This window comes from Pristis pectinata, chromosome 21 (genome assembly GCF_009764475.1).
Source record: "Pristis pectinata isolate sPriPec2 chromosome 21, sPriPec2.1.pri, whole genome shotgun sequence".
In the NCBI taxonomy this organism is placed as follows: domain Eukaryota; kingdom Metazoa; phylum Chordata; class Chondrichthyes; order Rhinopristiformes; family Pristidae; genus Pristis; species Pristis pectinata.
Window position 1 is genome coordinate 10064346 of NC_067425.1, and position 25476 is coordinate 10089821.

At 38.4% G+C, this 25476-nt stretch overlaps 1 protein-coding gene across 7 annotated transcripts in view; it reads right to left on the reverse strand.

Moving 5' to 3' along the window:
* The window catches only part of mettl16 (methyltransferase 16, N6-methyladenosin), an 83008-nt gene that overhangs the window by 52991 nt on the left and 4541 nt on the right, over positions 1–25476 (reverse strand). Inside the window, exons 1-2 of one of the 7 annotated variants that reach the window (XM_052035839.1) lie at positions 22465–22794; positions 17691–17819 (exon numbers count right to left, since the gene is read on the reverse strand). In XM_052035839.1, coding sequence (XP_051891799.1) covers positions 17691–17818 — 128 coding nt within the window. In that variant the 5' untranslated portion in view covers position 17819; positions 22465–22794. Of the gene's footprint in view, positions 1–17690; positions 17820–21691; positions 21771–22347; positions 22795–25476 lie in introns of those variants that run through there. The other 6 variants (XM_052035838.1, XM_052035843.1, XM_052035841.1 and 3 more) reach the window with 6 other exon arrangements.

The window sequence follows — 25476 nt, forward strand, 5'->3', positions numbered from 1 at the left end:
GATGCAATAGTATATTAGTTTGATGAAATCTAGGTGCATTCTTGTCAAAATTGGTTGCATTATAGAAATTCCTTGCAGGAGCAATTTACTGTTATTTCTTAAAAGGATAATTTCATTAAGTGTGTGTTTCATCTACCCACATTGAATCTTTCATCAATACTTGTAACATTACCTAAACAGCTTAAACTTCTTTGTACATTCTCCAAAGTCATGCTGCTGAAATTCTATATAGAGTGATAAATGATTAGGATTATTGAAATTGTATCCCAATGACTTAAAAAAGAATGTCCAAATGCTGTCATTTAAAATAATTGCAAATTTCTTCTTTGAGGTCTTCTTAAAATGTTTACCTATCACTGACCATCTAATTCCAAAACTGATTGGACTCATCAATTAACTAGTAAGTGCGATCGACATACAATCTCTAACATCCACTCTCTGAAACACACTTAATTAATTCCTTCCCCAAGCCTCAATTCTTCTTTCTTATGGTTGATAGAGATAAGGGCAACAATAACATTTTATATTCAGGTGGATAAACCATACAAATGATTTAAGCAACAGAGAATTTCACCATGATATAACCACATTTACGAATCTAGCATCAAGTCACTGTTCTGAGTAACCAGCCATATATGGAGAGTTTTTATTTCCCATTTTTGAAATATATATCTACAGCAGCCAAGATTTGGGTGGATGCAATTTATGGCTGATTGGAGTTTTTGTGGAAACTGGAAGATAGTGACTGTGTGCAGTTTGGATTTTACTTTGTGGTTGGGCCATCTTATGAACTTCATTTGACTTTATAAATCTGCTAATGTTTGAAGTCATTTTGTCAAAGCACATGGTACAAAAGGGCTTTTGCAACCTCATGAGCTGTTGATGGAATTTACTGAGGTCTTGTTAGAGACACCAATTTCTGGATTTCACAGAGTCACAGAAATAGGCCCTTCAGCCCAACTCGTCCATGCCGACCAAGATGCCCACCTAAGCTGGTCCTATATCCAGCTTAACCTTTGCTGCACTTCCTAGAAAGATTGCAGAAAGAAGGCAAATAAACAGGACAGTCACAGAGAACTGTGTTGAGAGTGACTTGAGAATTCCAGTGTTGTGTTGTAATGTCCAGATAAACATTAACAAGTCATGTGTGACTACTTTGGATGTACTTGGCTACTGACTATCCAAAGCATGAATACTGATGCTCCACAGCTTGTGCCTGCCAGTTCCTGAACCAGGCTCAGCCATGTCTTCCTCCAGGAAACCATCTTTTTAGATGGTCATGGAACATTAGCACGCCATACAGCTCCACCCCGAAAGAATTCCACCCGTGGGTGATACCCACCCCGCCTCCCCTCTTTTGTTCACCTATCACTGCTCTGCTTTTCCCCCCCTATATATTGGGCTTCCCCTTTTCCTATCTTCAGTATCCATCACAGATACGCCAGTCCTCAGCCTCCTCCACTGCCAGGAGAAGTCCAAGTGCAAACCGGAGGAACAGCACCTCATTTTCCGTCCTGGAACCTTGCAGCCTAACAGCATGAACATTGAATTCTCCCACTTTAAGTGATCCCCTCAACCTGTTCCCCCCCCCCCCCCCCACACCCACCCCCAACCATGCCTCTTCTTTCCTTCCCTTTCCTAGCCTCTCGCTCTTTTTTCTACCCCCCTTTTTTCCTCCTTACCTTTAACCCATCCCCCAGTGGATCAGCCCTCCCCTCTCCCCCACACCTGCCTATCATTATCTCTTACCTGCATCTACCTATCACCACTTTGTGCCCATCCTGTCCACCTATCACTGCTCTGCTTTTCCCTCCTATATATTGGGCTTCCCCTTTTCCTATCTTCAGTCCTGAAGAAGGGTCCTGACCCGAAACATTGACCCCCTGCTTTTCTCCACGGATGCTGCCTGGCCTGCCAAGTTCCTCCAGCATCATCATGTTTTTCATCTAGATTCCAGCATCTGCAGTCCTTTGTTTCTCTTTCAAGCAAACTGCAAGATGAACTGATAGTAGTTTAACTACTGAAGTATTTACTTACTGTATTCTGAGTATAATGAAATTTGTCAATGCTACAAAGTTATTGCACTTTTACAGTATACACTCTGAAGGTACTATAGTTCAAATCAAATAAACCCCTAAAGCAATTCAGCTGCCTTTCACTGAAAATATTTTCCAAAAATCTAATTTTAATCTTGACTGTTGCCTCAAAAATTCCAGTCCCATGTTTTATTTTTAACCAAACTTCAAACTGATTTTTAAAATTATAACAGACACACTATTTCAGCACCAAAGAGTAATACAAAGTGCAATCACAATTACTTTTGATATCCTTAAGACTTCAAACTAAGCAGAGAGGATATAATTTGAATTGAATCTTCATCATATAGATAAAGGAGGTAAAAATTCCCCTTCTCGTCCAACAAAGGTTACTTCCCAAGCTTCAATTAGTAGTTAGAGAAGGCTCAAAGGCTTCCTTCCCCTCTACATTCAAGCTCACTTAATAGATAATTGAAGAACATTTTATTGGCTCATTCCATCAGCCGTGCAAGAAAGATCCAGTAGACTGGCTTATGTTGATTTACAAACCAAATTTTAGAGACATACCATTGGATTTGCTGCTAATGTTGATTCTGGATGCTGGTGGACATCAACCTAATCAAACCAAAAACTGCAGGTTTGTTTAAATCTACTCTTAATTGGTTTACTATACCATGCTGTGTATTGTGATTCCATGTGGGATTATCAACAATAAACAGAATAAGACAATGCTTAAAAGAGCACTATTTCTGTAACAGGACAAATCCCTCCTTTGATGGTCATAGACTGAATCAAAACCCTTGGACAATATTAGGACTGGAAAGTTGAGAGGTTTCTTCCACGGGGAACTAAAATAAATTGCAGAAAAATTATGGTGCTGAAGGAGCCCATTTGGCAAGTCAATTTTCATACAAATCCCAATCTCAGGCTGCTTAACAAGCTAGTAGCTAGCATTTACAATAGTCTAATATAAAAGTAGGATTCTATGGTATGATCACAACAGGATTTGCTACTGTTGCTAATCCAACAGGGACCAATTGGCCTGGGAGAGGACACTGACATTGATTCACTTATCTTTCCAGTGAATCTGGAGGAGTTTGCCGTCACAGCATTGGTAGTATTTTTCCAAATTCCTTGAGATCTCTGCTATAGATAGTCCAGGTGAGAGAAGCATACAAGAGGAAGGGATTAGTGTTTTTTTAAACCAGGTATGAAGTCTTGATCTTCAAATACCTTTTGCCTCATTTGATCAAAGGCTGTGCCAGCACATCGAAGTAGTGGTAAATTTCATCATCAATATCTGCCTTCACTGAGAGGTAGCTCCCGAGATAAGGGAAGTGGCCTGCGTTTCACCATGAACCCTTATTCTCAATGCAGCAAGGTCAGGTTGTTGAAGGATCTTTGTCTTGCAGACGTTGAGTGCAAACCCCACCCTTTCGTATGCTTGAGTGAAAATGTCGATGATGGCTTGGACCTCAGCCTCTGAGCACACGCAAACACAAGCATCATCGGTATACTGCAGCTCGACTACTTGAGTAACCTTGGTTCTGAATTGTAGTTGCTATAGGTTGAAGAGTTTCCCATTATATCCAAAGAGTAGCTCTACTCCTGAGAAATGTTTGTTGGAGGCAAGATGCAACATTACAGTGAGGATTGACAAAAGCATTGGGCATTGACACAGGCTTGTTTGATAACAGTTTTCACTGAGAACAGTTCTGTTTTAGATTCATTGATTAATATCATGGCTTGTAAGTGCAAGATGGAAAGGAATTTCTGTAGGTAGCTGAATTTGTGGAGCGTGTTTCAGTTGCACCCTAATTGCTTACCAACTGCTGCCAAAAAGACGGGGAGTTTCCAGTTTCTTCTCAGTGACTGCAAGGTGGAACATAAGGAAGTCCAGGAATTAACCCATCCTTTCCCCGAGGACAAACAAACAAAGTTTCTAATATACTTTAGAAAAAATTAAATTGATATTTGTTGAACCAAATTGTGGTGGTAATTCCAAATTGAACCATTAGTGTTCAACCACTCCCAGGTAAGTAAGTCCCTGAATTATGTGGACCATTGCAGGCTGGAACATGCTGAGCGGCAGATGTCAGTGCATCTGTCACTCTGCTCCATTGCTGGACCCCACATTGAGTCCAGTGCTGGAACATAATTGTTTTGGGGATCCCCAACATAATGGCATAAATCTTCATTCATTTGAATGAGGATTTCCAGCCTGGAGATTAAAAGGGAGTTAAGTTATTGTGTCAATTATGTTTCTCATTTTTTATTTAAAATAATATCAGGGACATTTAAATGTTATTTTAAATAAAAGCCTCCCAGCATTTTACTGAAGGTGAAGCTCCATCCTCTGCTTTGCCTCCTGTCAAATGCTGTCAGGGTGTTTTGGAGGCAGGATCTCCTTTGCATGCCTCTTGAGGCATACTTGCCAGTGAGGCTTTGCCGGACCTCACTGGATACCTCCTCAGTACTGAGAGTCAGCTCAATCGACACTCCATATCCAGATTGGACAAGTGCAGGCGGGGGGGGGGGGGGGGGGGGTGGGGGGGGAGGTGGTTTCTGGATCAAATTTGATTTGGTCCAGTATGCGAGGAAACAACACACCCCTTCTGCACGCAGAAGAAGCATGACTAATAATTAAATGAAGAACCAGTTAAGAGGTGAAAACTCTATTAGGCGCTTACCACAGCAACATATCCAAGATTGAATTCAAGGAATGTGGTTGATTTTGGGCAATAGAATGCAATTTTTTTATGGTTGTGGGGAAAGCAAAGCATAAAACTGATCTTTTTACTTAATGTATTTAGTTAGAATTCAATGACAGTGTAGCAAAGGGGAAAACGAAAAAGAACTGAAGAACTTAATATGCATGGAGTTTAAAAATTTGAGAAATGTTTTTCCAATTTAAGAACTTTTTCGATTTGAAAACAAAAACGACAGGGCGGCCTTGCAGATGGGTTCCTATCAAACTGTGTTCATTAGTCTTGAACTCAAATATATTCTATATCAGAACTCTGTAAAATTTAGCTAAAGACTATTTACCATCTAGGAAATTATGTGACCTTGTTGAGTTTAATTCAGCATTTTAATTATTGCAAGATTACTACAAAACTTAAGTAATTTCTTAGCATACAATTATTTGGCTATCATTAGAAGAAATCTGTTCAACAGTAACATTCTTCATTCATAAACACAATTCTGAGCTTACAAGTGCCAAGTTGCAAGGTTAGTTTATGAATTACTTGTCTAATAAAAGTTTTATGGTCTGTATCTAGCACCAATATTCAGCCTTTCAAAACCTTTCATCCATAGTTATAAACACTCCTTTTTGTCTTTCAGTAACACAATGCTTAGCGATGTCAAAGGTGAACATATTCTAAATTCAGACAAGATTGAATATCTTGAAGAAAACTTTTAGAACCCACAATAGTCAGCTTGATGGTTTGAATTTTAATTGCAGTTAAGATTAGACATGCTGTGTTCCTTAATGATGTCAGTCCAATCTGCTGAAGGCTGTGTGACAGAACAGTCAGCTGCAGGAGGGCTTTATGCAAAGGAAGTGGAGATCTTATTGCGAGATTAATATGCTACAGGGTGTAACTCCCAATTATTTGTAAAAGAAGCTCATACGCAAGAGCCATCTCTGAATTTCATCAAGGAGTTAATAAAATCTCTATCCTTCATAAGATAATTATAATCTTTGAGGATTGTAAGTAATGTTACTTGCAGCTGTATGCAGTTATTACTATTAAGGCAAGCTTCAAAAAAAAAACAAATACAAATTATTATATATTTACTGACATCATAGCACAAGAGCTAATTGAATCATTTCTTCTATTCTTTAAATTATCCATATGAGGATATAAGAAATAGGAGCAGGAGTCAGCCATCTGGCCCGTCAAGCCTGCTCAGCCATTCCATAAGATCATGCCTAATCTGGCCGTGGACTCAGCTCCACCTACTTGCCTTTTCCCCATTACCCTTAGTTCCCCTACTATGCAAAAATGTATCTAACTATATCTTAACTATATTTAATGAGGTAGCCTCTACTGCTTCCCCGGGCAGAGAATTCCACAGATTCACTACTCTCTGGGAAACACAGTTCCTCCTCATCTCCGTCCTAAATCTATTCTCTCGAATTTTGAGGCTATGTCACCTTGTTCTAGTCTCACTTACTAGTGAAAACAACTTTCCTCCCTCTATCTTATCTACCCTTTTCATAATTTTATTTATTTCTATAAGATCCCCTCTCATTCTTCTGAATTCCAGCAAGTATAGTCCCTGGTGACTCAGTCTCTCCTCATAGGCTAACCCCCTCATCTCTGGAATCAACCCAGTGAACCTCCTCTGCACTGCCTCCAAAGCCATATCTTTCCTCAAGTAAGGAGACCAGAACGGCACGCAGTACTCCAGGTGCATCCTCACCAGTACCCTGTACACTTGCAGCATAACCTCCCTGCTCTTAAATTCAGTCCTTCTAGCAATGAGGGCCAACATTCCATTTGCCTTCTTGATAACCTGTTGCACCTGCAAACCAACCTTTTGCCATTCACACACAAGCACTCCCAAGTCCCTCTTCACAACATCAGGCTGCAATCTTTCACCATTTAAATAATAATCTGATCTTCTACTTTTCCTTCCAAAGTAGATGACCTCACATTTACCAATATTTTACTCCATCTGTCAGAACCTTGCCCACTCACTTAACCTATCTATATCTCTCTGAGAAACTCTGCATCCTCTGTGCAATTTGCTTTTCCACTCAATTTAGTGTCATCAGCAAACTTGGATACGCTACACTCAGTCCTCTCTTCCAAATCATTAATGTATATCGTGAACAGTTGCGGGCCCAGCACCGACCCCTGCAGCACCCCGCTCACCACTGATTGCCAACCAGAGAAACACCCATTTATCCCAACTCTCTGCCTTCTATTGGTTAACCAATCCTCCATCCATGCTAATACATTACCCCCAACTCCACGCATCCATATCTTATGGATAAGTCTTTTATGCAGCACCTTATTGAATGCATTCTGGAAATCCAAGTATACAATATTCACCTGTTCCCCTCTATCCACTGTGCTCGTTATATCCTTAAAGAACTCCAGTAAGTTTGTCAAACAGGACCTGCCCTTCCTGAATCCATGCTGTGTCTGCCTGATGGAACCACTTCTATCCAGATGTCTTGCTATTTCTTCCTTAATGATAACTTCAAGCATTTTCCCGACTACAGACGTTAAGCTAACTGGCCTATAGTTACCTGCCTTTTGCCTATATCCTTTATTAAATACTGGCATGACATTCGCTGTCTTCCAATCCACCGGGACCTGGTAAATTATCACAAGCACCTCCACTATAACTTCCACCATTTCTTTTAGAGCCCTGAGATGCATTCCATCAGGACCAGGGGACTTGTCTGCCTTCAGGCCCACTAGTTTGTTCAGCACTACCTATACCCCCACCGTCCCTACCCTCCCACCCCTTCCCAGTCACTCCCCACACCCACACAGCCACCAGGTCTGCTGGATGTGCTGGGACGGGGAGTGACCCGGGAGGAACTGTGTGCTGGGACGGGGAGTGACCACTATACAAGTAGATATACATTAATAAACATCTCAATTAGAAGTCATCAGCAATAAAGTAAATACACCATGGCATCATAATTCAGATAAGGCTGTTGTATTTTCATAAAAATTTGGTCCTGCACATACTTTGAACAGAGAGAAATACTGCTCGAAAGAAAACACAGATATCAACATGCCAGAATTGTTCTTAAAGAGTCATCCATCAATAAATGCTTTTACCAAATAAAAACATAACTCACACGAGGTGCATGGTGACCAATGTTCTGTACAAAGAAATGAACTGAAGGGTTGACCTATTGGCTTAACTGATAAGGATACTAATAAAAAGACAGCTTTCTCAAAATCCAAACTATTATAGAATTCCATGCAAGCTGTATTGTGCTGTACTGTTCTATGTTCTAAGCCCTAGGAAACAAAAATGAGAACCTGGAGGGAAAATCTAATGATAAGAAAATGTTCTCAATACATAACCTTTCTATCATTTTATTGCTTGTAAACAAGCATTCAGGAGTGGGAACGTCGTAATCAGTTTCCTCGACCTTTGCTTTAGAAGGTAACTTTATTAAACGAAACTGCATTTCTTGTTTTAATTTCAGATAGGTCAATCTCCTGCTCTCATATGGATAGTAATAATAAATTAATAGTAAATTTCTGATCTGCTCAAAGAAAAAAAAACAAGACAACTCTGCAGCACAAAAAATGCAATGATTCCATTTAGCTTTGCCTAAAGATGCCTTTTGTTTTTAAGTTCTCACTGCTCAGGAGCATGGTGGTGTTGGGAACATGAGAAGGTTTGGTATTCTAAAAGGACATCAAGTGGACTTGTTTACGTGTCTAAATGTTACTCAGTTAGTGCTCCTGTCCTCACCCCCTAAACCATCAAATGACTCTTTCATCTAAATATAATTAGAGCTTAACTTATCAAACAGCTGATATAAAAAGTTTTTGTCTGGCTGGAAACACAGAACATTAGAAGATTACCATTCAGAAAATGCAAATCAAGTCCCAACTTCTGCACAAAAAAAACTTGCTTCTTATTTACATATAATTTTCAGCTCTTTTATGTGTTTATCATATATTTATATTCATTAGGAATAAATGTGCATGGAATAGAAGGCAACCTCTTCAAATCTTAAGTGTCTTATTAATTATGCATAAACCAGATCGGCACCAAGGTAGTAAGACAATAAGAAAAAATGTTGAAATGAGCAGACTTGATCAACTACGCACAAATTTAAATATTTCAAGGCAGGTCATCAAGTTCAACCTCAAATGCAGTGCACTATGGAGCAGCAGGATTCAGATTCATCATCAATATACCAAATCCCCAGTCTTGGCACTGATCAGATTCAGTGACCCCTGTAAAAAAAAAATCAGAAAAAAAGTGCAGACTCATCCCCTCTCATATCTCCTAATGGTTGATTTCAGAATAGTAGAGGCCCACCTAAGAATAAAGAACCACAAAATAGGAGTACGAATAGGTCTTACAGTCATTCAAGCACACTCTGCAACACAAAACCATGGCGACGTTTGGTAATCTTTTATCTCATTCCATTTTCTTACCCTAATTTCACATGCCTTGATTTCCTTAATGTTCAAAAATGTAAGGATGTCAGTCCTGATCATACTTAGTGACTGAGAATCCACAGCCTTCTGGGATATAGAAATCCAAAGATTAACAATACACCAAGTGAAAATAATTCTCACCTTAGTGTTGGTTGCTGAGAACTTATCCTTTTGATCTAAGTTCTCTCCTATCCTGCTAAATTTCAATAAGGTCAATTCCCAATTTTCTGAACTCCAGAAAACATAGAACTGAATCTGTCATGAGACAACCTAGTGTCCATCCCTACCACACCGTCTCCCCCTCCGGAAGGACAAGTACATCTTACTGTACACAGGCACTTTTAGCTAGCATTAGTACCTGACAGAGTAAAGCTAAAATTGAAGTAGAGGAGAGAATGCCAGGAGAATAGATAAGAAATGTTACAAGAGCAAAGGTGCTTGCATAAACCATAGTGTTTAGGTCTATCACTATATTAGCCACACACATACATATTTTTACATGGCGCTCTTCCATCTCTTTTCATAACAATGTTCAGATAGGACAGTTATCACAAGTAACTAACATCTTTGTTCGGGGGTGGGTGTGTGTGTGTGTGTGTGTGTGTGTGTGTGTGTGTGTGTGTGTGTGTGTGTGTGTGTACACACACACATATCATCAACAACATAGCCAGGAAGAATTAGAGTTGATAGAGGAGATGAAATGTTCAATATTTAAATTAGCAATTAACAACACATGGTCGCTGTTCATCCCCACGAGTACATTAGGTGATTCCCTCAAAATCACCAAACAGGACACAGGGCCTTTGTAACTCAAGTCACAAAGCTTCCTTCCAATTACCCCCTTCCGTCCCCGTCCCCACCCTCCCTCTTGAGGTTGATTTGAGAACTAGATCAGGAAAAAAAATTCATGAACAGAAAAGACCTAAAAAGAGCCAAAGCAGCAGAGCAAGTGATTAATTGGCATGAGCCCTCTTAATGAAGTACAAGATAGGTATGGTAGTGAGAAATGGTCTTGGCTTAAAAGACATGGAATCAGTTTGGGTCGAGACAGAAATGTCAAGCAGAAATGTCACCCTTATAGGCCCCGGAACAGTAGTTACACAGTTGAATACAGCATAGGGTCATACAGTACGGAAACAGGCCTTTTGGCCCAACTTGTCCATGTCTACCAAGATTCCCATCTAAGCTCATATAAGTAGTAATAGGGGCTTTCAAGAATGATACTGCCTTAGTCATGAGCAACTTTAATATAATCGAACTGGCAAAGTTAGTCTTGATAGAGTGCATTCAAGATTTTATTAGAACAATAAGTTACGAAACCATCGAGGGAACAGGCTATTTTAGATCTGGTCACGTGCATTGAGACAGGATTAATTAATAACATTATGTTTCATTAATTAATGAAAAAATCTCTGGGAAAGAGTGATCATAACCTGACAGGATCTGATATACAGTTTAAAAAAATTATCTGAAACTGATACCTTTAGTGTAGGCAATCACAAAAGGTATGTTGGCAGAACCAGGAAAATAAAAGATAAGATGGTAGATAAATAGTGTCAAACATGAGGAGATATTTCATATTTCTCAACACATACATTCCATTGAGAAATAAATGAGAAGGATGATATTAAATAGAAAAATGTAGACAATGTTCTGAAAATAGGCTGGAAGATTTTGAGAAATTTAGAAACCAGCAAAGGATAACTAAAAAAGAGAAAATAAATTATGAGAATAAGCTAACAAGAAATTTCAAGACAGAGTAAGAATCTATGTATACAACAAGGAGAACTGTAGCTAGAGTAAACATTATTCCCTTAGAGGAAGAGAAAATAAGGAAATGGAAAAGACCTTCAAAAAAATATTTCTTCACTATAGAAGACATTAAAAGCATTCAAACAGTAGCACAAAACCCAAGGGCAAAAGGGAGCGAGACACTCAAAACAATCACTACCACAAGGGAAAAGATATCAGACAAAATAATGGTCATGGCTGATCTAATCTTGGCCTCGACATCCTCCTCCACTTGAGTCAGTGGTCCACTGTTGGTGAAGCGAATGTTTAGGCGAAGATTATGTGCCAATCAAATAGGCGGTTTTGTTCCAAATACAACAAAACTCTGATAACCTGCCAGCCAATTGTTCAGAAATCTCAATAGTTCAGCATCTGGCTCACAAAGGCCCTGTCCCCATGGTCCCTTTAACCTCACCACTGCCCTTTAGGTTCATTGGGTTCTGTTCACTGGAACATGCATTATACTATTCTGTGACATCTTTAAAAAGCAAAATATAAGTGTTTTGGGGTGGTAATAGGAGTAATATTCAATTGTCCAGAAAATCTGCTAGCTTGGCACCACCAAACTATCAGAATTTTAATGTACTGTCACTGAACCTGCAAATGGAGATTCTATTTTCCTGACCTGAGATTTTAAGATGAGGATAGGGGAGTCAGGAAGCAAGTCACTAACTGAACGATGCCTGGCCTCTGACTTGCCCTTGTAGCCACTCTATTTATGTGGTTCCTATATTTGGACAAGACTGAGCAGATCATTCTGGTTTCTGAACTATGGTCCTTTTGTTTTCATGTTTACATCTTATTTTAAAACACTTGTGTTTCCTTCATTTGCTCCAGGCTAATCTCCATATCATGAGGGAAAAATGCTGCTGTTTACAAGACCTGGGTTTTTTTGAGACAAGATAAACAACTACTGGATTCTTCAGCTACTTTGGTTCCACGAAAATGTGGAGGTCTGCTACATTTTCAATAGATTAATATGATCTTCAGACCTTTATCTGTAAAAGCCACAAAGAAAAGTACCACCTTTCAGCATTTAATCTTTATATTTTGTTTTTATTTGGTGTCTATGGACTATGTAGAATAAAAATCACAATTTTACAGGAAACTCATTGAAATGATACTATAAGAAACAATTTGCTGCTTAGCTTAAATATAGAGATGGTTACTTAAACAAAATGCTATGACTTTTACTTAAATTGTAAATTATCAGCAAGAAATTGAAATAGGTAAGTGGCAAATCATACAGATCTGAAATACGATATTCTCCAAAACAAACAGGACTTTTCCCTTTTGTATGATTCCTGATTACTTCTTGTATTCTTTGTGAGGACGATGTTTGGTTAGGGGTGGATTGGGTGGTGAGGTAGCTGATTCAAAATTACTCCAAGAATGGTTATTTGTCCTATTGATTTTTTGATACTTGCACCAATTTGATGCCATCTCTTGGATATTTACGATGCCCAGGTCCACCTCTTTCAACCACACCACTGAGTCAGAGTGTTTGGACAACTTATCAGGCATCCTTCCCTTGGACATATTTGATCCTACTTAAGTCTTTAATCCAATAACAACTCCATCACAAAAAAAACCTTTGTACCAACTTTCCATCTTTACCTACCTCAGAAAAGGAAGAAATAACAGAAAATACAAATTTATACAGTATTTTTAATTGAGCAAATATTACAGCTCCCTAACAACTTGGGATAGACCTAAACAATAAAACAAGTTTGGTAAGTCAGCCAGAGATAATTTTAAAAAAAGCTAAGTTTTAAGGAGATTTTTTTGAAGTTGAAGTCAAAATTGAAATAAAGTGTTAGGGTTTAGAGTGAGGTACTGAAAGTGGGATTTAGAATGTAAAATGGACAATGAGAAAGGGGAAAAGTTCATTAAATCAGAGATCAATTTATAGGTGTGATCAGAGAAGCTAAATTGAAAAGGCTGAAAATTACTGAGACTACACACATAATTTTTGAAGCTGATGGCAAAAGTGGATACTGGCAAGAATAGGTGCACATCGGGACATACTAGCGTAAAGAGCAGAGTGGATGATGAGCCTGGATTTACATCTGCTTAAGGGGCTTGAAAATTGAAAGTAAAACTTTAAGGCACAAATTGAATAGAAACTGTTGAATCAGGTTCCTTGGAGTGACGGGCCACAAGATGTTCCACATCCTAAAAAAGGTATTGGAATTGACTACCTGTCAGCTTGCTTGAATAGTGAGGATTTTTGAATTGTGCAATAACCACTAACTAAAAATGTTCTTGGAAAACACTCGCAAGATGTAACTTTATTTTGGCACAGAAATGTTATTGCAATTTCATTTGTTTCAACAATGCAGATAAACACAAAATCTTTTGGAATAAGGCAATCAAATAATCAGAATTACAAGCATTTAAAATAAAAAAATAAATGCCATTTGAATTTCACTATGTACCAGAAAGTGGTGTCATTCTGACATTCTTTTTGCAGAATCAAAGGAACAAAAAAAGTAATTTGTGGAATCAGACAATGACATCTGGACAGCTTGCTTTACCAAAAATGTTAATAGACCTTATTTTATAATAGTTCGTAAATATATCAATGGAATGGTTTCCATTCACTCTGAAAATATCCCAACCTTAAATTACTTTCCCAAATGGATGGTATTTGCCATTCCAAAACAAGCTTTACATTTACAATTCAGACAAATTCTCAATGCATCAGTGGTACCAGTTCTATTCTTATTACTCCCAGAAATGACATAATAAAAAAACATTTCACTGAGTATTTTCTCTTTTGATGACAAATAATGATTAAACTTAATTAATGACAAAGGTGTATTACCAACTGTTTCATGGCTTAATGCTTTTTGTTTTGAATATACTGAGAAGCCTTGATAAAAAGTAAAGGACCACAGTTTAGGACACAAAATGAAGTAGTAAATTAGGAATGATCACAGTGACACTGAAGCCTCTAAAAGGAAAAAATTAAAGATGAGTAAGATCTACTAAAAAAAATAGTGCAGTGTGTCTATTTCATACACCACAAATAGGGGCAACTAGTTAGGATATGTACTTTTAGCTTCGAAGTTATAAGTGTCATAACAAAATATGCCCAATATCAAATTTTTATGCTTTCATGCTTTTCCTTTATAATTTCAGTTTTCAGGGCCATTCACCCCTTCACACCTGCTCTGTCAATGATAAGATCATAACTGATCTTTATCTCAGAACAATTTTCCCGTACTAACCCCTTATTCCCTTAATATCTAAAAACCTAGTGATATATTGTTATATTGTCTGATGCAAGCTCAGTCTGAAAACAATTCCCTTTAAAGATTTATCCAGCTCACTGGTAGCGCTAAGATACTGTAGATTTTAATATCTCCTAGTGATTTTAAGCCTATACTTTCCTCTTGGGTTCTTCTCAGTCTGGTTAAACAGGGATGTATTAGTCAACTGAGGGTGGATATATGAGGTGCCAAACTATGGCTTTCCTCAGCCTTAAAGCTGTAGATTGCAGAGTCAATGTTAAGGGAAGCTGCCCCTTCCCCTTAGCTATTTAATTGTCCATCACTCTTGATAACTATATGTGGCAGGACTACAGAGCTTTTATCTGATCTGTTGTTGGTGGGATCACTTAGCTATCTCAGTCACATGCTTTTACTGCTAACACACATGTAGTCCTGTGTTGTAGCTTCATCAGGTAAGTACCTCATATCAGGTAAGGTACCTCAAATGAGGACTACCTCATTTTGAGGTACTGTATGTCTGCTACTGCTCCCCTTGTGCCCTTTTGCAACCCTCATTGAACCAGATTGTCAGAAGAGTGTGGGATATGGCAGGTCATGAGGTTACATTTTGTAGTGTACACTTCTGTTATTTCTGATGGTCCACAGTGCCTCACAGATTCTTAGTTTTCAGCTACCTGATCAGTTCTGAGTCTATCCCATTTAGTATATGGTGCCACATAACATAATGGGTGGTTTCCTCATTGTGAAGTTAGGATTTTATCTCCATAGGGATTACACTGTGGTCACTTCTACCAGCGATACCATGGAGACATGCATCCACAACAGATAGATGATGAAGTCAAGAAGGATTATCCCTCATGTTGGTTTGTTCATTAGCTGCTATATACCCCGTCTGGCAGCAATATTCTTCAGGACTCAGCAAATTTGGATTGCGCTGGTGCTGTCAAATCACTGTCGGTAATGAACTTTGAAGCCCCCACTCCCAGTACATTCTGCATCCTTGCTACTTTCCAGTGTTGAGGAGCAGAAATTTATCAGTTGAATGAGAAAAGTAGGTGGTAATCAAGTCTTCACTGCCCATGTAGCCCTGATGCTCCTTCCTTCCTGTAAATCACTGTACCACACCTCTGCTGCATCTGTCTTGCTCATGGCACAGGAAAGATCAAAGATTTCTAATAGGTGAGTCTGGCACATTGTAAGGCAGGATGCTCTAAGTCCAACAATGTCATGCTATTTAACCAGACTGTAGGTTGCATTACCAATTTAAGACACCAGTGGAGGAGATGTTTATGATGAGAACTCTGCAAGGTCAATTGGGCTGGAGTGACTTTGCCGTATCTAAATTCATTGCTTAAGTTGAGGTTGGGTGGTTTGAACCTGTTTTAACTTTTTTCTGTTTCAATATAGGAGTTATAATAATAATGAGTGGCTTGCTGGGGCACTAACTCCTCTAACTCGTTGGGAGTTAAGAGTAAACTACATTGTTGCTCTTGCCCAGTCACCATCTTGGATCCAATACCCAGATGTTAGAAATTTTTAAAAGGATCAACTGGATGAGATTGTCCATCTTGTACATTTTGGATTGTTGTTGATAATTCTTTGTGAGATTTCTCATTATCCTGTTTCATCGTAACTTTTTTTTAAATCAACTATGTGACCAGAGGGAAGTAAATCTTCAATACTATTCAGTAAATCAATGTTGCTAAAAAGGTAGGATATGCTTCAGTCATTTTCTGTGCATACATTCAGTCACACTGTTTTGTTAGTCTATTTTATCATTTGTGATTATTACAGTGAAGGTCAAACGTTCTCAGCTGACATATTTTCAACAGGATCAGCTGACACATTTCAACAGGGCTGACCACGTGGTAATCAGAGGTGTCAATATTAGTCTATTTCCCTCCTCTCACAGCAGCAACAGCTATAAATATTAAAACTAATTCGTAACAGTTTCATCCAAATGGGGAACTGAAGTTGAGACTTCCATGGTGTGCCTTCCTCCGTGGGATGATAAGGAAAGTCTCAGATTCACAAACTAAACTGAAAGCATCCTGCAACACAATATAATTACAAACCCTAGAAAGCCAACAGTATAATAACTATGATAAATAGTACCATAGTGATTGCATAATGGCACTGGAAAGCTGAGAAAACTGACAATGAATTTAAATCATTGTATTTAATTTTAGAGTCGTAGAGTACTACAGCACAGAAACAGACCCTTCGGCCCATCTAGTCCATGCCAACCTGATCTTCTGCCTAGTGCACACGGACCATATTCCTCCAAACCCCTCCCACCCATGTACCTATCCAAACCTCTCTTAAATATTACAGTTGAACCCACACCTACCACTTCTGCTGGCAGTTCGTTCCACACTCGCACCACCCTCTGATTGAGGAAGTTCCCCCTCAGATTCCCCTTAAATATTTCACCTTTCACCCTAAACCCATGTCCTCAAATTCTACTCTCAACCAACCTTTGGAGAAAAAGCCTGCATTCTTTCACCCTATCTATACCCCTCATAATTTTGTATACCTCTATAAGATCTTCCTCATTCTCCTGCGCTCCAGGGAATAAAGTCCTAACCTATTCAACCTTTCCCTATAACTCAGGTCCTCAAGTCCCTGCAACATCCCAGTAAATTTTCTCTGCACTCTTTCAAGCTTATTGATATCTTTCCTGTAGGTAGGTGACCAGAACTGCACACAATACTCCAAATTCAGCCTCACCAAAAGTCTTGTACAACCTCAACATAACATCCCAATTCCTGTACTCAATGCCCTGATTTATGATTTTTGTTTTAAAAGTATTAATTTATTAAAAAAGTACTAAAAGCAGGTACTTAATCACTGAAGTTAGGTAATAACCGCACAATGGAAAATGTGAAATTAAATTCCCAGTACAACGTTAGTACTAAATTAACTAATTTCAAATGAGGTATAGTAGAAAGCAACAACTCGGGTAGGTGAAGAGATAAATCAGCCAAGGCTTCCTTCAAATCTAGTACCCTAATCCCAAAATACCACATAGATATTACATGAGAAAGGAGATGATATTCATGGCACCCAAGCTCAAATAGCATCCACTGTTATGGTTCACGTATGAAGAAAGGCTGATTAGAACAAACAACAGTGCATATGATATTGCCAAATAACAATATGCAATGTTAAGTGTCAGTATAATTATCCAAATAATTTTTAAAAAGCCACCATTACTACAATACTTCAGTAATATAGTCTCTGAAGCATCGTCAATTTAAAGTCACTTTAATTAATTAATGCTACCAAATAAATGATGCGTCACACACTAAAGCAAGCAGCTTTCCGAGAATAAAGAGTTTGATCAGACACTTAAGATGTCAGCAAAGATTTCATAGCAGGTTCCAGACAGATGTTAGACAATGAAATGAGTGCTAGTTAGTACCAGTGAGACAACTTGTACCAGTTGGTTCCTTTATTCATTAGCATACCTCACTTTCCCAGTCAAGTTTGTGTGCACATGCTGCTGGAATTCTTTATACTTTGATGCCAAATATGAGAAATCTGGAGGTTTGTCTTTATATCTGTTCCTTGGATGCATGGATTTGTTAAGGGCCATCCTAAAAGAAAGGAAGAAAATTGGAATATTTTTAAACTGTAACTGGTATGCTTGGAGGTACAGCTTATATCAGCATGAAATTAATTGCTCTTACTACACAACCATTTAAAGGGATTGTTGAAGGGTATCTCTACTTCTGCCCAATGGTCTTTTAAGTTATGACAGCCAAACAATAAGGCAATGTTTTGAATTGCCAAGCTAAATAATGAAAAGAAACAACTAAACAAAACATTTAAATGTTATATCCTACACTCATCAGTATGCTGTTGGGAAAAATGCATATAACTTTTCTTGCAATCAACTATTCCCGTTTTTCCTCTTCATTATTTCCACTTACATGGGCGCATGGGAAAGAGTCACTGGTCCCCAAGGGACTACCACAATTAACATTAAAAAAAGAAACAGTGGATAATTATTTTCCTTGACCTCTTTTTCACGACTGCAAAATAATTACTTTAATTGGAGGAACTATCAAAGATATCCCAAGCCATAACCATCCTGACAAAAAGTCCTCATATCCTTGGAGGTGACTGTGCCAGTAAAGGCAGAGCTTCAATCGGTGAGCAGGAATATAAAGAACAACAGGGCATGCAATTGAAAATTTAATTCTCAGTAACATTTCATCCTTATGCAGAATTACAAAATATATATACTTTTTCCTACTTACTTGTACCTTATCCACAATTTTATTCCACATTAAAATACCTGCAATTTAGAATACCACATAAAACAAGCACCAAAGCAAGTCCTAGAACTGTAGAAAAACAATGGGGGGGGGGGGCATACTTAAATGATGAATTTCTAGTAGACTTGCTAATATTTAGAACAATTATTTGTAAAAATACATGAAAAAAAACATTAAACCACAATTAGAACACTGCATAATGCAAGTGATTCTTTAGGTTTTCTTGTGAATACAGTCACCTTAAGTAAAAGGCCAAACGGCAGAGATCCAAAAAGATGATCATGTGTATTGAATTTTCTACAGCCTTCAGTTCTAAACCATCTATTTGAGATCAACTGTAACTGTTCCAAGACAAAAGTGCTGCTCTGTCATTCAGTGGCATACATTGAAAAAAAAAATACCCTCTTTAAAACTTTTTTTTAATATTTCAAATCAGTAACCTTGTTTCATCAAAAAAGTTGTATAATCTGAACACATTCAATGCCATGCACAGAAGACCTGCATTTATTTAATGCCATCTCTATCACCACACCAAACTCCAATTTACAAAATTACTTGACAGAAAGGCATAGTGATAATCATTGGGGATTTTAATTTACATGTATACTGGAAAAATCCCAGAGGCAAAGGCAGCTGGGAGAAGTTCACAGAGTGTTTCTGGGAGAGTTTCTGTGAAAGACACATTCTGGAACCAGAGAGCAGGTGATATGAAACCTGGTATTGTGCAACAAGATAGCATTAAGTAACAACCTCATTGTGAAGACATCCCGAGGTACCAGCAGACATAATGTGATTGGATTTTACTTCAGTTTGTGGATGAGAAGTTTGGGGTCCAGACTACTCTTTTAGTCTTCAATTAGCACAACTATTAGGGGATAAAAGCAGAGAAAGCTAAAGTGAACTGGCAAATTAGGTTAAGGGATCAGCCAGCTGAGATGCAGCGGCAGACATGTAAGGAGATCTTGAGGAGAAAAAAGAAATCCAAAAATAGGACCCAACGTCCATGTTTAACCAGCATGGGACTGCTGATGGTTGGCAAATCAGAATATAAAAACAGTAATGAATGACTAAATAATAAGGAAGGAATAATTGGAGTATGGGAGAAAGCTTGCTGAAGTAAAACAAAAACAGATTAAGAGATTCTATGGCTATTAAAGTACTGAAGAGTTAACAGAAGAGAACAGAGAGTAGTCTAATCAGTTAATAATGGAAAACAAGAAGATGGCAGAAGAATTAAATAGGTATTTTGAATCATTCTTTACAACAGTGGATACATATAACATCCCAGAAATAACTGTAGGCTAGGAAATGGAAAGGAGAGAGGAACTCAGAAAACAATAATCACCAGAGGTGGTACTAAACCAATTTCTGGAGTTGCAAGCACACAAATCTCCAGGTCCTGATGGACTTCCCCCTAGAGTCTTAAAAGATGTGGCTAATGAGGCAGTTGACGCATTGTTTTAATTTTTTCCAAATTTCCTACATTTGGGGAAAGTTCCATTAAACTGGAAAATAGCAAAAAGGGAAGAAAGCAGTTAGTTTAAAATATGCTAACAAGAAAATGTTAGAAACAGTTATTTAAAACATGATAGCAGGGCAATTAGGAATAATCAATGTAAATGGGCAAAGCCAATATGATTTTATGAAAGGGAAATCATGCTTACTGCAGTTCTCTGAAGAAATAACATATGTTAATGATAAAGAACTGGTAGATGTACTACACTTAGATTTCCAAATGGCATTTGATAAGCTGCCACATTGAAAGTTGTTAAAATTAAAGTTGATGGTGTTGAAAGGAACATATTGGTGTAGATAGAAGACTGGATGGCTAACAGTAACAGAGTTGGCATAAGTGTGCCTTTTTCTGCTTGGCAAAGTGTATCGGGTAGGGTGCCAGAGACTGGTCCTGGGCCTCTCCAGTTTATAGTTTATATAAACAATCAGGATGAAGGCACAGAAAGTATGGATTTTAAATCTGCCAGTTGCAAACCAAGATTTCCGCTTCTAGTACAGGTTAAGCAAGAGATTCAACACCCTTTGCTTGTGTGACTACAGTATTACAGTTAGGAAAACTGAGTAACGAACAACTATTGAAACCTTGAAACCATTTAGAGTTATTTATTTAAAGACAGTCTAAGCAGTAGCTTCCTATTACAATATTTCAATGTTGTCATAAGCTTTAATTGTCACAAATGACACCAAAAAGGTGCAATAAAAGGTTGAAATAATATTTTCTGTTTGCTAACATATTAATATTGTGACTTTTTTTTAGTGAGGGAGAAAAAAGTTCTGGTAACCGTCAGCAACGTACTTCAAAAATAATTCCACTGTGTTTTCATAATTAGATTATTAGACAAGGAAGCATACTTTACAACTATCATGACTTCCAAGACAACTATTACACATGTTCACTATTGTCCAATTATCTGCACCTCAGTTCTTAATCTGCAATTAAAAAAGGAAATACAGGAAAAAGAAAGAGTAGAAAGGGTGGGGGCTTAAACAGAGAGCAAAAAATACACTTATTTTATCCCCTCATCAGTGACAGGCCAAACTTTCAGTAAGTAATCGAATTTAGATAACTCAGTAATATTTTCTTAGACACAATAAAATGTTCAGGGCTGCTCTCAATGTTTGAATGGATATAGCCCAAAAAGGAATGGAACTAGAATATACCATGACCACTCAAATTATATATTTTTAAATGTTGCACAAAGGAAGTGAAATAATAAACTGGAAAATAAAATTAAATATGATTTGTAAACAAATTCAGCTTCCTTGACATGGTAGCAAATTTATAATGTGAAAGCTGAACGTAACAGATTAGAAGGAAGCCAGTCAAATTCAATCCTCAGTTGTTGTGGCCCTACTATTTGTCACAAACACCTCATTTTTATAAATAATAGCTTAGATTTAAAGATATCAAAGGTACAACTTGCACTTATGTCACTGCCAAAACAGATGGAAGCATGATTCTCAATTTCTATTATTCTTTAGATCCCTGCTATAAGTGCATGAACACAATGAGTGCAGTTAGTTTGCTGATGGACATTCCCTGCTAAGGCTCCCTAGTAAATAAACAACACTTGAGGAAGGTATAACCCACTAAAAGTTGCAGAACTATGGAACCTGACTCACCAATGAATCTCTTCTTAAGAGAATATTAGTGGTTTTAAAGAAATACTTACGGTAATATTCCACTTCACTAACCTACTTAAGTGAAGACTTGTCTTACTGGTTTCACAATGCCAATATGGCCAAGCAACGCAGCTGCAGACCAGTTTAATATTGCTCAGGTGCTGGGGAATGGATGACAGTATCTCGAAGTTAAAGTCGCAGAAGAGACTATCACAATCTATCTAGTTTCCAAACTGAGACTGTAACTTCACACAAACAGGATAAACAGATTTGCTTTTCCAAAAAGTCACTCTTCCAATTACCGGAGGTGACACGTAACATTCAGGCACATAATGCTTGCTACTCTTCAACAGCAGTTATATTGATGAAAGACGCAAACATCTTTTTCACCCAAACAGAAGTTCACAATAAACCTATTGCTTTGCTCACTGCAAAGGATCAAATGTCAGAAAGTGGGCCATATAAGAAAGGAATATAAGCATTATGAATTTATTCGAGATCAAGTTATTGAGATCAAAATATAGTAACATTACAATAAAATTACAGTATAACAGGAATAATTAGATTCCTTTTTTAATGTTCACGTTTTGATTTAACCCACATTATAGTTTCTGGGATTCAATTTGATTCTTTCCCAGGTTCATGTGATTACAATTAATATTGATTCACTGAAAACCTCATTAACACAATAAATCTAATACTCAACTACGATCCTCCTCCTTACCCACTCCTCAGCTTTAGAACTGTGCTAAACAATTACAAGCCTCTCGTGTTTCAGAGCATTGAAAAACTACAGGCCTCAGCAGTTGCGCACAAAACCAACCTGAAGTGCGACCCGGAAGCACCCCCTTCATCTCCGTGCGTCAGAACAGAGCGCTGCACAGCCGTCAATTACTCCATTGAATTGATGATTACATAACAACGTTAGCTCTGTGCATGCTGCTACAATGCGTAAGTCAACAGTAAGGAAACATCAAGTGACATTTCCATTTGGTAAATCTGTCACGCCATAAAAATCCCCGCTGACTTTCCCCCCTTGATTTTTAACCTCATTCTTTTATATGTATTTATGTTTCTGTTCCCCTTTCTTCAAGATGATGGCTTGTTCTGGGACCTTGTTACCCAGTCATAACTGGACAGGAAGGACAATTACGAAAATGGCTGTGTCGATAAATAATTCCTCACGTAGCCGTATCCAAAATGAGGCGTTAAATAATAATTTACCAAATAAAGGTTTGGCAATTAATCAGGTGTATTTTTTTCTCTCATCCTCCCTTGCCTGCGTAAAATAGGAGATATGAATCTTTTCAGTTTTTAACCTATCATTTACGCTTCATCCAAACCATGCTGGTGAAAAAGATACCAACAAAAGACCCACAAAAATCTAATAAATAATTTCTTCAAAACAAAACAATAGGTAGATGCTGGAAATCCGAAATTAAAAAAGTCCTAACTCAAACCTACTTCACAGGTGAAGCAGCAAATCACCTGTGCTTCTTGCAATTTACTGTATTGCATTTGGTCATTACCATGTGGTGTCCTTTACATTGGCGAAACCAAACACAGATTAAATGTCCTCAGAACACTTCCATTCAGTTCACTATGATGTCCCCCAGTGCTACTTCCAGTGTTTCTTTGAAATGTCATTCAACGTGAAGAAGGACACTAATTCATAAGAGGAGGTTTCCTTGCCCATGTTTGATCTGATGCTATTAGACTTCATGGGGTTCACATTCAATGAGGAAGACTCCCAGGATAAGCTCTCCTCTGTTCTTGGCTTTCAATGGGGTAGCTTTTTTTTTTGTAGATGGCCTGGAGAGTGCTGAAAACATCCACACATGTGGTTGTTATTGGTGAGCAGCTGGATCCCCTGCTGTCTTTGCACCAGCCTTCTGTTCCTTAGGTCACGGTTTTGTTTATTGGACCTCAGCCTTCAGGAACATGTGGAGCTGATTTTTTTCCCCATGAAACATGCTGGAGTTTCTAAACTAAGAAGATGAGTCCAGGACTAGAGGGCACAATCTTTGAATTAGAGGGTACCGGTTTAAAACAGAAATGAGAAGAAATTTCTTTAGCCAGAGGGTAGTGAAATTATGGAATTCTTTGCCATATACAGCTGTGGAGGCCCAATCATTGGGAGCAGTTAAGGAGGAGATTGATAGGTATCTAATTAGTCAAGGTATCAAGGGATATGGGGATAAGGCTGGAAACTGGGGCGAGAGAGAAATAGTACTAGCTTAGCTCATGGAGCAGACTCAATGGGCCAAATGGTCCTTTATCTTGTGATCTTGTGATGTGTGGTTAATTACCTCCTGGATCTCCTGACGGTTCTCATCCTGGTGTTTCAAGGTGGAGGAATCAATAGTCTCTTCACAATAAATAACTATGGTGGATCCTCAGTAGTTCAGCACTGCACACATCGTGATTTGCTTCTCTTGGTTTGGTGATTCTCAGCTTGTCCATCAGGCAGTGGCTGAGACCTCTGACATTGATTGTCCTGTAGGATTGTTTCTGTTACTACTTTTATTTTGGGCACAGTTGATGGAGATAAAAGAGCTGAGTGAGGAGTGATCAGTGCAGCAGTTATCAGTACCTGTCACGATATAGGGAATGCTGATATTCTTGTAATCTCTTGCTTGGACAATGACATAATTTAATACGTGCCTGTGCCTGGACCAGAGTGTTGCCACAAGGTCTAATATTTGCCTGACAAGATGGTGTTGGTTATGACAAGGCTGTGTTCCAAGCATTTCATCTAGAGGAGGACTCTATTGGAGGTAGCTTTTCCTACTCCTTGCTTGTCAACCTCATCATTCCAGAGGTTTGTGCCCTTCCAAATCCTGGGATTGAAGTTTCTCAGGAGGATCTGTTTGTCTCCTTTTGGCACACTGGTCAAGGTTCTCTTAAGGTTGAAACAGAAATCCTCCTTTGTCTCATTCACAGCCTATAGGGTTGGGACGCATACGCTGATGACCTGATTGTGCTGGTTCTGCATTAGAGTGATTCAGAGGATCATCGCTGAGATGTCTGACCAGCCCATTCTTGATAGCGAAACGTAGCAAGTGAAGATATGCTTACCTTCCAGTTTTCCTACATTTCATATTCAGGAGTGCAAGACGCCTTAGTATTTTAACATAGGATGGCTGTTGCACACGAGCTATCACTTGAGCTTGACAGATTAAAGCCTTGATCCAGTGGCTAGAGGGTCTAAGAAAATTTGAAACCAGTCTCTGCCGCATGGACGTTAACACATGCACATATGCGGACATGTATACAAACATCTGTCAACGCACACGACACATACATGCACACACGCACACGCAGGTGTACTCAAGTGCATATGCCCTTGCACACTAATAAGCATTCTGTTTACATTACTTTTTAAATAGCGGGACTAAAGGCAGAAGTGTATTAAAACATCCTGAACAAAATGAATCCTATCCAAACATTCCATACTTCCAAATTTAAAACATTTGCAAACCCAAGTACTCATAAAAAATGCAGTTTACAAAATCAGGTTACATTTGTTGAGGATAGAAGCATACAATTTATTTTGCCAGAGAAACAAAGGACTGCAGATGCTGGAATCTAGATGAAAAACACGATGATGCTGGAGGAACTCAGCAGGCCGGGCAGCATCCGTGGAGAAAAGCAGCCTGTCAACATTTTGGGTCAGGACCCTTCTCCAGGACTGAAGATAGGAAAAGGGGAAGCCCAATATATATGAGGGGAAAGCAGAGCAGTGATAGGTGGACAAAAGAGGGGAGGCGGGGTGGGCACAAGGTGGTGATAGGTAGATGCAGGTAAGAGATAGTGATAGGCAGGTGCGGGGGAG